Source organism: Entelurus aequoreus, linkage group LG04 (genome assembly GCF_033978785.1).
Source record: "Entelurus aequoreus isolate RoL-2023_Sb linkage group LG04, RoL_Eaeq_v1.1, whole genome shotgun sequence".
NCBI lineage: Eukaryota > Metazoa > Chordata > Actinopteri > Syngnathiformes > Syngnathidae > Entelurus > Entelurus aequoreus.
The window spans coordinates 87425946-87440657 of record NC_084734.1 but is presented as its reverse complement, the minus strand read 5'-3'; the positions used below and the strand labels follow the sequence as shown (position 1 = coordinate 87440657).

Genomic DNA, 14712 nt, shown 5'->3' with positions numbered 1-14712 from the left:
CAATAAAATACCCTTCATTTTTGTATTTTTTTTTCTTGTTTTTGAACACCGACTTTTTGCAGTGTAAATATTCAAACACAGTGTTACTGTTCAAACTGCATATGTCATTCCACTGTGGACAAAGCGTTGAAATCCATCCATCCATCCATCTTCTTCCGCTTATCCGCGGCTGGGTCGCGGGGGGCAGCAGCCTAAGCAGGGAAGCCCAGACTTCCCTCTCCCCAGCCCCCAGCCAAAGGGGTCAAATCAACAAGCTCTGCTTCTTCCTTCTCCTTTTCGAACATGCTGAATGGAGAAACTGGCAATTGCGACGCAGCATGTTGCGTGCACGCTCGTTCCAAATAAACACAAACCCAACACAACTCAATGCTTTTTTTTGCCATGTCACCAACATCTTGGTTTGAATTTGTAGGCGGGCATGATCAGGACGGAGCAAGAGGAGTTCTTTATCGAGCCGGTGGAAAGAGGCGCCGGGGCGATCGAGGAGGAGGAGGGGGCAGCGGGAGGAAGGTCGCACATCGTCTACCGCTCCTCGGCCATAAAGAAGGCGCCCGTCGACAGCACGGCGGGAGACTCCCACTCCAGAGGTCAGTCCCCGGTTCCCACTGGGTGTACCCAAACCTGCACCAACACTCCCTCGGCGAGAAGCGTACGCCGCTTCGCCATCCCTCACACCGCCGGGTTACGTAACCGAAGCGTTGTTGTATTGCAAAAAGCCAGCCAGTCGCAGCAGGATCACTCTGCTGTCAGGGAGACAATATATATTTCACCTGCTCTGCACAAACACATCCACCCATCACTGCCCTAATTATCCAGAGAAAAGCGAGTGACATATGGAGATGTGGCACCACGTCTTATTGTTCCAGGCATGGCGCCTTCTGTGTCTTTATTTTGAAATGCTACACTGCATTAGATGCATCAACAATTAACCTGCTGCGCGTCTGTTCGCTTTAGGAGACCAAACATGTTGTTTACTACCCTGAAAGGTGGAGATCAGGATGTCAAACTGGTTTTTCATTAGGGGCCACATGGCAGAGGGCCGCTTGTAACAGCCAATAATGTATGAATTTGCCTCTGGATTTCATTATTAATTATACCTGTATATCCATCCATCCATCCATTTTTTACCGCTTGTCCCTTTCGGGGTGGCGCGGTACACCCTGGACAAGTCGCCACCTCATCGCACACTGCAAAAAGTCAGTGTTAAAAAACAAAACAAAAAAAACAAAAACAAAATAAATTGGGGGTATTTTATTTTGAACTAAGCAAAATGATCTGCCAATAGAACAAGCAAATTTGGCTTGTCAAGACTTTCCAAAACAAGTCAAATTAGCTAACTTCAATGAACCCAAAAATACCTCAAAGGCCTACTGAAAGCCACTACTAGCGACCACGCAGTCTGATAGTTTATATATCAATGATGAAATCTTAACATTGCAACACATGCCAATACGGCCGGGTTAACTTATAAAGTGACATTTTTAATTTCCGCTAAACTTCCGTTTGGAAACGTCTAAGTATGATGACTTATGCGCGTGACGGAATCAGTTGATGCGGAATAAAGTACAAAAAAGCTCTGTTTTCATTTCAAAATTCCACACTATTCTGGACATCTGTGTTGGTGAATCTTTTGCAATTTGTTTAATGAACAATGGAGACTGCAAAGAAGAAAGCTGTAGGTGGGATCGGTGTATTAGCGGCGGACTACAGCAACACAGCCAGGAGGACAGAGATGGATAGCAGACGTGTTAGCCGCCGAACTCACCTTAACTTCCTCCGTCTCGCCGACCGCATCTGTGATCGGGTGAAGTCCTTTGTCGCACCGTCGATCGCTGGAGCGCAGGTGAGCACGGGTGTTGATGAGCACATAAGGGCTGGCTGGCGTAGGTGGATAGCTAATGTTTTTAGCATAGCTCTGTGAGGTCTGGTTGCTAAGTTAGCTTCAATGGCGTCGTTAGCAACAGCATTGTTAACCTTCGCCAGGCTGGAATGCATTAACCGTGTATTTACATGTCCATGGTTTAATAGTATTGTTGATCTTCTGTCTATCCTTCCAGTCAGGGATTTATTTATTTTGTTTCTATATGCAGTTAAGCACGATGCTATCACGTTAGCTCCGTAGCTTAAGTGTTTCGTCGATGTATTGTCGTGGAGATAAAAGTCACTGTGAATGTCCATTTCGCGTTCTCGACTCTCATTTTCAAGAGGATATAGTATTCGAGGTGGTTTAAAATACAAATCCGTGATCCACAATAGAAAAAGGAGAGAGTGTGGAATCCAATGAGCCAGCTTGTACCTAAGTTACGGTCAGAGCGAAAAAAGATATGTCTTGCACTGCATTCTAGTCCTTCACTCTAATGTTCCTCATCCACAAATCTTTCATCCTCGCTCAAATTAATGGGGTAATCGTCACTTTCTCGGTCCGAATCTCTCTTGCTGCTGGTGTAAACAATAGGAAAATATGAGCAGTCCTTCCCCCGGTGTCGTCACGCTACTTCCGGTAGGGGCAAGGCTTTTTTTATCAGATACCAAAAGTTGCGATCTTTATCGTCGTTGTTCTATACTCAATCCTTTCAGCAAAAATATGGCAATATCGCGAAATGATCAAGTATGACACATAGAATGGATCTGCTATCCCCGTTTAAATAAAAAAAAAAAATTTCAGGTAGGCCTTTAAAATAAGTATATTCTCACTAATAACAAGTGTACTTTTCTTGGTAGAAAAAAAAATATGAGGCCTTTTTGCTCAATATGTTGAAAAATATTCTTAAATTAAGTAAATGCTAGTGCCATTTTCTTGACATAATGATATGCGCTCTGCATTACATTTACTTATACTAAAAACTAATTGATTGTTCTTAATGGAAAGGCAACAAGGCAACTCTCGGGGTCTCCTAGCCGCTCAGGCAAATCATATGGTCTAAAAATGCATTTTTCCATGGATAACATGACATCATCGCGCCAAGTGCATGCTCTTTCAGTCAATAAGTGCGCAAAGAACATGCAAACTCACACAGAAAAATCCAGAGCCCGGGATTGAACTCAGGACTACTCAGGACCTTTGTATTGTGAGGCACATGCACTAACCCCTGTTCCGCCGTGCTGGCCTATTAATTATATAAACACTAGCGTTCAAAAGTTTGGGGTCACATGTAAATGTCCTTATTTTTGAAGGAAAAGCACTGTACTTTTCAATGAAGATAACTTTAAACTAGTCTTAACTTGAAAGAAATACACTCTATACATTGCTAATGTGGTAAATGACTATTCTAGCTGCAAATGTCTGCTTTTTGGTGCAATATATACATAGGTGTATAGAGGCCCATTTCCAGCAACTATCACTCCAGTGTTCTAATGGTACAATGTGTTTGCTCATTGGCTCAGAAGGCTAATTGATGATTAGAAAACCCTTGTGCAATCATGTTCACACATCTGAAAACAGTTTAGCTCGTTACAGAAGCTACAAAACTGACCTTCCTTTGAGCAGATTGAGTTTCTGGAGCATCACATTTGTGGGGTCAATTAAACGCTCAAAATGGCCAGAAAAAGAGAACTTTCACCTGAAACTCGACAGTCTATTCTTGTTCTTAGAAATGAAGGCTATTCCACAAAATTGTTTGGGTGACCCCAAACTTTTGAACGGGGGTGTAAGTATTTAAAATATGGCAGCTCATTCAACAGAATTTTAACGCAAAAAAAAAAAAAATTGTATTTTTTTTTTCAATTTACAGTAAAGAACACCGTAAAATGTATAGTCATTTGTATTAATTTGATGGGTAGTTTGCATAGTCAAGCAGATATTTAGGTATTTATTTTTATTTCGACAAAAAATGGTTGGAAAATATGATAATATACTGTAATATTTGTTGCAATATTAGATACTAATAAAGTTTAAAAGGTACGCAATTTCAAGCAGTTCATATATTTTTTTCCGTCAAAATGAAAAAAATCAATGACATTTAGTGAGAAAAATATGAAGTACTTTATTGAGACATATCATTACCAGGTGTTTGCGGGCCAGATAAAATGATGTCGCGGGCCAGATAAAATGATGTCGCGGGCCAGATCTGACTCCCCGGGGGGCCTTGAGTTTGACACCTGTGGTGTAGAATGAAAGCGATAGATGCAAATAAACCGAGCGACACTAACATCAGTTCTGTCACACTTAAGTTGTATATCATCAGAATAAATGATGGTCCGTGGCCTTACGGGAACTTCAGCTCGCTTCAAATCACTATAAAAGAAGAGACCCTGCATTTCAATAGGAAAATAAAACCATTCAATATAATTGACCACATTTCACCTTCAGCTTTTTTTTCGTATTTATTTTATCACACCTGAGAGCAGCATGCATATTCCACCAGAAATATTGGCTTTTATTGAAATGACTGTTGTTCATGTGGTTTACATTCATTTAAAGGCCCACTGAAATGATTTTTTTTTATTTAAACGGGTACAGCAGATCCATTCTATGTGTCATACTTGATCATTTCGCGATATTGCCATATTTTTGCTGAAAGGATTTAGTAGAGAAAATCGACGATAAAGTTTGCAACTTTTGCTCGCTGATGAAAAAAAAAGCCTTGCCTGTAGCGGAAGTAGCGTGACGTCACAGGAGCTAGTATTCCTCACAATTCCCCGTTGTTTACAATGGAGCGAGAGAGATTCGGACCGAGAAAGTGACGATTACCCCATTCATTTGAGCGAGGATGAAAGATTCGTGGATGAGGAACGTTACAGTGAAGGACTTGAGAGGCAGTGATGGACGTATCTTTTTTCGCTCTGACCGTAACTTAGGTACAAGCTGGCTCATTGGATTCCACACTCTCTCCTTTTTCTATTGTAGATCACAGATTTGTATTTGAAACCACCTGGGATACTATATCCTCTTGAAAATGAGAGTCGAGAACGCGAAATGGACATTCAGTGCCTTTTATCTCCACGACAATACATCGGCGAAATGCTTTAGCTACGAGCTAACGTGATAGCATCGTGCTTTAACTGCATATAGAAACAAAAAAAATAAAGCCCTGACTGGAAGGACAGATAGAAAATCAACAATACTATTAAACCGTGGACATGTAACTACACGGTTAATGCTTTCCAGGCTGGCGAAGGTTAACAATGCTGTGCTAACGACGCCATTGACCTCTAACTTAGCAACTTAGCAACCGGACCGCACAGAGCTATGCTAAAAACATTAGCTCTCCACCTACGCCAGCCAGCCCTCATCTGCTCATCAACACCCGTGCTCACCTGCGTTCCAGCGATCGGCAGAAGGACGAAGGACTTCACCCGATGCGTTTGGCGGCCCGGAGACGTAGGAAGTCAAGGTGAGGTCGTCGGCTAGCACGTCTGCTCTCCAACAAAGTCCTCCTGGTTGTGTTGCTGTAGTCCGCTGCTAATACACAGATCCGACCTACAACTGTCTTCTTTGCAGCCTTCATTGTTCATTAAACAAATTGCAAAAGATGTCCAGAATACTGTGGAATTATGAAATGAAAACAGAGCTTTTTGTATAGGATTCTACGGGGGTACCATAACTTCCGTTAAACTGACTTCGTCACGCGCATAAGTCATCATACCGCAACGTTTATATATAAACTATCAGACTGCGTGGTCGCTAGTAGTGGCTTTCAGTAGGCCTTTAATGTACCCTAAGATTGTTTGTTAAAATAAAGCCAATAATGCAATTTGTTGTGGTCCCCTTTATTTACAAAAAGTATCAAAGTACCGGAAAAATATTGAAATACATTTTGGTACGGGTACTGCAACCAAAAATATTGGTATCGAGACAACACTAAGTCCCACCCACTTGACATGTTTTAAACTTTTTTGAAAACCTACCATTATACGAATTCATTTTCAGACAGTTCCTCCGCCACGATCCAAGTGGAAATGTGCGCCCCAACAATGGAGTCTCTCAGTTTGTGACTCGCTGGAGTCAAGGCACCATTTCTAATGAGCATTTTTTTTTTTTTTTTTTTTTTTTTTGCGCAAGGGATGTGTCTTCCTACTCGGGAGCTTTTGACACTCCGGTGTCTAATAATACCCGGAGAAGGACAGAGTTTCCATAGGAACACCCAGCGATGCGAGAACACACACTGCAGTGGAGTAACACTGATCCGCTCCCACTGCCACTGACACCTGAACACACCCCGCTATATGTGTGGTGCAGATCATGCAAACACACGCTTTGATCCTACGTGCACACACACACACACACACACACACAATGCAGTTTATACACAATGTCCGACTGTTCCTTTTGCCTTTGTGTCTTTCCTTCTAATGAAGAGTGGGGTGCAGGTCGATGGCGTGGGACACAGCAGGCCCTACACGGCAAAAAGTCAGTGGTCAAAAACGAGAAAAACAAATACAAAAATGAGGGGTATTTTATTTGATCCAAGCAAAATTATCTGCCAATAGAACAAGACAATTTGTCTTTTCAAGACTTTCCAAAACAAGTACAATTAGCTAACCTCAATGAACCCCAAAAATATGTATATAAATGCGTTAAAATGTAATATCGGAAATGATCGGTATCGTTTTTTTTTATTATCTGTATCGTTTTTTTTTTTTTTTTTTTTTTTTTTTTTTTAAATGAACATAAAAAACACAAGATACACTTACAATTAGTGCACCAACCCAAAAAAACTCCCTCCCCCCCATTTCTTTCTGTTATCAATATTCTGCTTCCTACATTATATATCAATATATATCAATACAGTCTGCAAGGGATACAGTCCGTAAGCACACATGATTGTGCGTGCTGCTGCTCCACTAATAGTACTAACCTTTAACAGTTAATTTTACTAATTTTCCCTTCATTACTAGTTTCTATGTAACTGTTTTTATATTGTTTTACTTTATTTTTTATTCAAGAAAATGTTTTTAATTTAGTTATCTTATTTTACAATTTTTTTAAAAAAGTACCTTATCTTCACCATACCTGGTTGTCCAAATTAGGCATAATAATGTGTTAATTCCACGACTGCGTATATCGGTTGATATCGGTATCGGTTGATATTGGTATCGGTAATTAAAGAGTTGGACAATATCGGAATATCGGATATAGGCAAAAAGCCATTATCGGACATCCCTACTTAAAATAAGTATATTCTCACTAATAACAAGTGCACTTTTCTTGGTAGAAAAAAAAATGAGACCTTTTTGCTCAATATGTTGAAAAATATTCTTAAATGAAGTAAATGCTAGTGCCATTATCTTGACATAATGATATGCGCTCGGCATTACATTTCTTGAAACCAGCAAACTTACACTAAAAACTAATTTATTGTTCTTAATGGAAAGGCAACAAGGCAAGCGCTTGTTACTCTCGGGGTCTCCTAGCCGCTCAGGCAAATCATATGGTCTAAAAATTAGAGATGTCCGATAATATCGGCCTGCCGGTATTATCGGCCGATATATGCGTTTAAAATGTAATATCGGAAATTATCGGTATGGTTTTTTTTTGTTTTTTTTGTTTTTGTTTTTTTTAATTAAATCAACATAAAAAACACAAGATACACTTACAATTAGTGCACCAACCCAAAATAATAAGTGTGTGTAGGAAATTGAAATGCGCCCCCTTAGGCCAAAATTAATTAATAATTTTAATATATATATAATATATATATATATATATATATATATATATATATATATATATATATATATATATATATATATATATATATATATATATATATATATATATTAGGGATGTCCGATAATATCGGCCTGCCGATATTATCGGCCGATAAATGCGTTAAATGTAATATCGGAAATTATCGGTATCGTTTTTTTTATTATCTGTATCGTTTTTTTAATTTTATTTTATTTAATTAAATCAACATAAAAAACACAAGATACACTTACAATTAGTGCACCAGCCCAAAAAAACTCCCTCCCCCCCATTTCTTTCTGTTATCAATATTCTGGTTCCTACATTATATATCAATATATATGAATACAGTCTGCAAGGGATACAGTCCGTAAGCACACATGATTGTGCGTGCTGCTGCTCCACTAATAGTACTAACCTTTAACACTTAATTTTACTCATTTTTATTAATTACTAGTTTCTATGTAACTGTTTTTTATATTGTTTTACTTTCTTTTTTATTCAAGAAAATGTTTTTAATTTAGTCATCTTATTTTACAATTTTTTTTAAAAGGTACCTTATCTTCACCATACCTGGTTGTCCAAATTAGGCATAATAATGTGTTAATTCCACGACTGCATATATCGGTTGATATCGGTATCGGTTGATATCGGTATCGGTAATTAAAGAGTTGGACAATATCGGAATATCGGATATCGGCAAAAAGCCATTATCGGACATCCCTACTAAAAATGCATTTTTCCATGGATAACATGACATCATCACGCCAAGTGCGTGCTCTTTCAGCCAATTAGTGCGCATATATACAGCCCGGACCCCGGCCAAATTTTTTTTTATTGTAATTTTGAAGAATTTATCTGAATGTGCATGAACTATTTCTGTTCAAAATTGTTAGAAATGTCACATGTTAAATGTTTAAATATTAACTGTCAGTTAGCTGTACTGTGCCAACTGTACTACTATATGAGTACCGTATTTTTCGGAGTATAAGGCGCACCGGAGTATAAGTCGCACCTGCCGAAAATGCATAATAAAGAAGGAAAATAACATATATAAGTCGCTCTGGAGTATAAGTCGCATTTTTTGGGGAAACTTATTTGCTAAAAGCCAACACCAAGAATAGACATTTCAAAGGCAATTTAAAATAAATAAATAATAGTGAACACCAGGCTGAATAAGTGTATGAGGCATAAATAACCAACTGAGAATGTGCCTGGTATGTTAAACGTAACATATTATGGTAAAGAGTCATTCAAATAACTATAACATATAACACAGGGGTCACCAACCTTTTTGAAACCAAGAGCTACTTCTTGGGTACTGATTAATGCGAAGGGCTACCAGTTTGATACACACTTAAATAAATTGCCAGAAATAGCCAGATTTGCTCAATTTTACCTTTAACTCTATGTTATTATTAATAATTAATGATATTTACACTTAATTGAACGGTTTAAAAGAGGAGAAAACACGAAAAAAATGACAATTACATTTTGAAACCTAGTTTATCTTCAATTTCGACTCTTTAAAATTCAAAATTCAACCAAAAAAAAGAAGAGAAAAACTTAAAAAAATAATTTATGGAACATCATTAGTAATTTTTCCTGATTAAGATTAATTTTAGAATTTTGATGACCTGTTTTAAATATAGGTTAAAATCCAATCTACACTTTGTTAGAATAACAAATTGGACCAAGCTATATTTTCTAACAAAGACAAATCATTATTTCTTCTAGATTTTCCAGAACAAAAATTTTAAAATAAATTCAAAAGACTTTGAAATAAGATTTAAATTTGATTCTACAGATTTTCTAGATTTGCCAGAATAATTTTTTTGAATTTTAATCATAATAAGTTTGAAGAAATATTTCACAAATATTCTTCGTCGACAAAACAGAAGCTAAAATGAAGAATTAAATTAAAAAATGTATTTATTATTCTTTACAATAATAAAAAAAATAATTACTTGAACATTGATTTAAATTGTCAGGAATGAAGAGGAAGGAATTTAAAAGGTAAAAAGGTATATGTGTTTAAAAATCCTAAAATCATTTTTAAGGTTGTATTTTTTCTCTAAAATTGTCTCTCTGAAAGTTATAAGAAGCAAAGTAAAATAATTAATGAATTTATTTAAACAAGTGAAGACCAAGACTTTAAAATATTTTTTTGGATTTTCAAATTCTATTTGAGTTTTGTCTCTCTTAGAATTAAAAATGTCGGGCAAAGCGAGACCAGCTTGCTAGTAAATAAATACAATTTTAAAAAATAGAGGCAGCTCACTGGTAAGTGCTGCTATTTGAGCTATTTTTAGAACAGGCCGGCGGGCTACTCATCTGGTCCTTACGGGCTACCTGGTGCCCGCGGGCACCGCGTTGGTGACCCCTGATATAGAACATGCTATACGTTTACCAAACAATCTGTCACTCCTAATCGCTAAATCCCATGAAATCTTATACGTCTAGTCCAGGGGTCGGCAACCCAAAATGTTGAAAGAGCCATATTGGACCAAAAATACAAAAACAAATCTGTCTGGAGCCGCAAAAAATTAAAAGCCATATTACATGTGTCATTGGATATACATTTAATTAAGAGGACTTAAAGGAAACTAAATGACCTCAAATATACCTACAAATGAGGCATAATGATGCAATATGTACATATCGCTAGCCTAAATAGCATGTTAGCATCGATTAGCTTGCAGTCATGCAGTGACCAAATATGTCCTATTAGCACTCCACACAAGTCAATAACATCAAAACTCACCTTTGTGCACTCATGCACAACGTTAAAAGTGTGGTGGACAAAATGAGACAGAAAAAGAAGTGGCATAAAACACGTCCTAGAAAGTCGGAGAAAGTTATACATGTAAACAAACTATACGGTGAGTTCATGACCGCCGAAATTAGTAGGACAAAACGGCGCTCGCCAAATACTCGAATCAGTGAAGCATGTTTAATATAAACAGTGTGATTTATAACAATTAGGGAGGTTTGTGTCATGTTTGTCCTCCTACAGAAACCATACTAAAACAAAAAAATCGATTTTTTTTTCCCCTCATCTTTTTCCATTCTTCATACATTTTTGAAAAATCTCCAGAGAGCCACTAGGGCGGCGCTAAAGAGCCGCATGCGGCTCTAGAGCCGCGGGTTGCCGACCCCCGGTCTAGTCTCTTACGTGAATGAGCTAAATAATATTATTTGATATTTTACGCTAATGTGTTAATCATTTCACACATAAGTCGCTCCTGAGTATAAGTCGCAGCCCCGGCCAAACTATGAAAAAAAACTGCGACTTATAGTCCAAAAAATACGGTACGTATTTTCTATTGTTTCATTGAAAATAAAACAGCAAAGTCCATTTGGCTTTTTTTGATTGATTGAAACTTTTATTAGTAGATTGCACAGTACAGTACATATTCCGAATACGTTTTTCAACTTGTTTAAGTCGGGGTCCACTTAAATTGATTCATGATACAGATATATACTATCAAATATATACTAACATCATAATACAGTCATCACACAAGATAACCATCAGAGTATATACATTGAATTATTTACATTATTTACAATGGGATATGGAGGGGGGGGGGGGATCTAATATGAGACACAATTGTGTCAAAATCATGATTTTTTTTTTCATGCTTGAAATAAGAAATGATTACTTTAAAAAAGTAGTTTTATACTTGTGAGTGTTGATGACACAGCTTTGCAACACTTGATATTCTAGTTTCAAGCATGTTTTACTCAATATAGGTCATCAAATCTCAGCAACAAGCTGTAATTAGGGTCTGCATGTACCCTGTATAAAGGACTACCACAGGGAGTCTTTTGTACAGGGACAAAGGACACTATTGAAATTGTAAGGTTTATTATTATTATTATTATTATTATACCGGCCGCCTCTTCGAGCTGCAATTTGACCCACTTAACATGCTTCAAAACTCACCATATTTGACACACACATCAGGACCTGCGAAAATTGCCATCTAATAAAAAAAAACAACCCAAAACTCAAAATTGCGCTCTAGCGCCCCCTAGCAAAAAACAAAAACAAACTGCCTGTAACTCCCACTAGGAAGATCGTAGAGACATGGAACAAAAACTTCTATGTAGGTCTGACTTAGACCTACATTTTATAATTTTACATCCTCGGGCAAAAACCAACAGGAAGTTGGCAAATCCCCCTTCAAGACAAAATTGTACTAAAAACACTCATTTTTGCCTCTTTGAGCTGTAATTTGACCCCCTTAAAATACCTAAAATCTCACCAAACTTTTCACACACACCAGGACTAGTGGAAATTGCGATCTAAAAGAAAAATCGAACCCCAAAACTCAAAATTGCACTCTAGCGCAATTTTTGAATAAAACAGAGACAAAACTGCTCCTCAGAGGAAAACTCAGACAAAACTGCTTGTAACTTCCGGTAGGAACGTCTTAGAGACATGAAACAAATACCTCTATTCGAGCTGCAATTTGACCCACTTAACATGCTTCAAAACTCACCATATTTGACACACACATCAGGACCTGCGAAAATTGCCATCTAATAAAAAAAAACAACCCAAAACTCAAAATTGCGCTCTAGCGCCCCCTAGCAAAAAACAAAAACAAACTGCCTGTAACTCCCACTAGGAAGATCGTAGAGACATGGAACAAAAACTTCTATGTAGGTCTGACTTAGACCTACATTTTATAATTTTACATCCTCGGGCAAAAACCAACAGGAAGTTGGCAAATCCCCCTTCAAGACAAAATTGTACTAAAAACACTCATTTTTGCCTCTTTGAGCTGTAATTTGACCCCCTTAAAATACCTCAAAACTCACCAAACTTTTCACACACATCAGGACTAGTAGAAATTGCGATCTAAAAGAAAAACCGAACCCCAAAACTCAAAATTGCACTCTAGCGCAATTTTTGAATAAAACAGAGACAAAACTGCTCCTCAGAGGAAAACTCAGACAAAACTGCTTGTAACTTCCGGTAGGAACGTCTTAGAGACATGAAACAAATACCTCTCTGTAGGCCTCACCTAGACCTACATTTCATTGATTGACATCCTTCAGCAAAAATCAACAGGAAGTTTGCAATCCCTCCTTCAAACCTACATTTTTGTTAAAACCGGTCACCAAACATCAAACATGATCTCCTCTGAGCGCGTTTGTCGTTTCGGCTTCAAACTACTACAGGAGAGAGATTGAACCCTTCTGATTACAAGTTGACCAAAGAGTAGGTCTCACTCAGGACTACCACTGGACAAAGGTATTGGGACACTTAGGACTAGCACCAGCCAAAATGCGGACCCGACCAACGCTGCTTGCAGCTTTAATATCTTACTGACATAATTTAAGACCAACACACTTAAAACAAGTAAAACACTCTAACATAAAATCTTCTTAGTGAGAAGAATGATCTTACCAGACAGAAAATAAGCAAATATCCCCCTTATTTGAGATATTTCATCTTACTTAGATTTCAGTTTTTGCAGTGTAGCGACTTAAGCCCTTAAGCGTCATTCCTACCCTCCTGTTGTCTTGCATCGCTCCCTGCGGAAAAATCAGGGGCGTTAGCAAATGAATTGATATCCAATCAAGCATTTCTGGTGATCCTCCTTCACTAAGGTGTGTTTAATTCGCAGCCCGGCTATTGAACGCCGGGCTCATTTCCTGGCTAAAGACAAAAGGGAAGGAGGTTATATTTAGCCCGGCGAGATGAAGAGGCAGCGGGATTGATCAGTTCCTTGCACCAGCGGCGGCGGAGGAGGCGTGAATCGATGTCCTAAGAGGGGAGAGCGAGGCCTTTATCGTTCGGACGGCGTTCGTCAATTAATTGCCGCGCCGATCAAATATGAAGGGTCATCGTTGGGTTTTCGACCGGCGCAGATGTAGCGCCGTTCTTCAATTTGCGGTTTTCGCCGCATCTGTGATTTCATTTTGTGCCCTTTTCTCCGAGGTGTGTTTGGATCCGTGTCGTCCAGTTTGGCTGATTGTGTTTGCTTCGCCGCTCGTCACTTTCGTACGGCTCTAACTGGCTTCTGGCCCCGGACAAACACTCATCACGTTTTGCACCGCGTGTTTCCTGTCCTGGAGTGAGTGTGTGTGCATGTGTGTGTGTGTTCTTGTATTTAAGTTAAAGTTAAAGTTAAAGTTAAATACAAGAACACACACACACATGCACACACACTCACTCCAGGACCCTTCTTGAGACATCAACAAGGAAAAGTACCGTCCATATGAGGACTGGTGAACAAGTTAGGACATAAATCATGGTCCCGATAGGGAAAAACCATCGCATCTATATAAATAAACATTGATTGATTGATTGATTGATCTAATGGAGAATGTCTCATTTGTGGTGAAATCTATCAAAATGAGGGTGGTCCCCAAATTTTTTCAAATTGACTGCGTGTCGGTTTTTAAAAGTGCTCCCCTTCTGGTCAACATATGAAATAACAAGTGTGTGTAAGCAATTGAAATGCACCCCCTTTGGCCAAAATTAATTAAAGAAATAAAATAGATATGTATATAGAGACATACTGTAATAAATTAGTAACTAAGTAAATAATGAAGATTAGAAACTAATTACTTCCTGCACACTCTTGGCATTCTCTCCACGAGCTTTAAGCACACCTGTGAAGTGAAAACCATTTCAGGTGACTACCTATTGAAGCTCATCGAGAGAATGCCAAGAGTGTGCAAAGCCGTAATCAGAGCAAAGGGTGGCTATTTTGAAGAAACTAGAATATAAAACATGTTTTCAGTTATTTCCCCTTCCAGTGTAATATCTGCTGAGTAACATACATGAGGTAGGCTGAATCAAGTGTGCAAGAGGATGCCTCCAGCCTTGACATGCAGCTAAGAGGAGTGTTCAACAAAGGGCCATTGGTGCTCTTCACTGCTGCTCACTGTGTCTGCCTTCCACTTACACAACATGATGGACCCCCACCCCCCCCTCGAAAAATCATATTTCTATACCTCCTTGTCTCGCGTTTCAGATAAGGATGTCGGTATGGTTGGAGGGCTTTAAGAAGCGACTCGTGACACAGCACTTAGATCGTTGCACTACAGAGAAGTGCAGTCAA

At 38.5% G+C, this 14712-nt stretch overlaps 1 protein-coding gene across 1 annotated transcript in view; it reads left to right on the top strand.

Moving 5' to 3' along the window:
• Positions 1–289: 289 nt before the first annotated feature.
• The window catches only part of adamts2a (ADAM metallopeptidase with thrombospondin type 1 motif, 2a), a 273520-nt gene continuing 259097 nt past the window's right edge, over positions 290–14712 (top strand). Inside the window, exons 1-2 of the mRNA XM_062046062.1 lie at positions 290–301; positions 413–587. Of these exons, the coding sequence (XP_061902046.1) occupies positions 290–301; positions 413–587 (187 nt within the window). The remainder of the gene's footprint in view (positions 302–412; positions 588–14712) is intronic.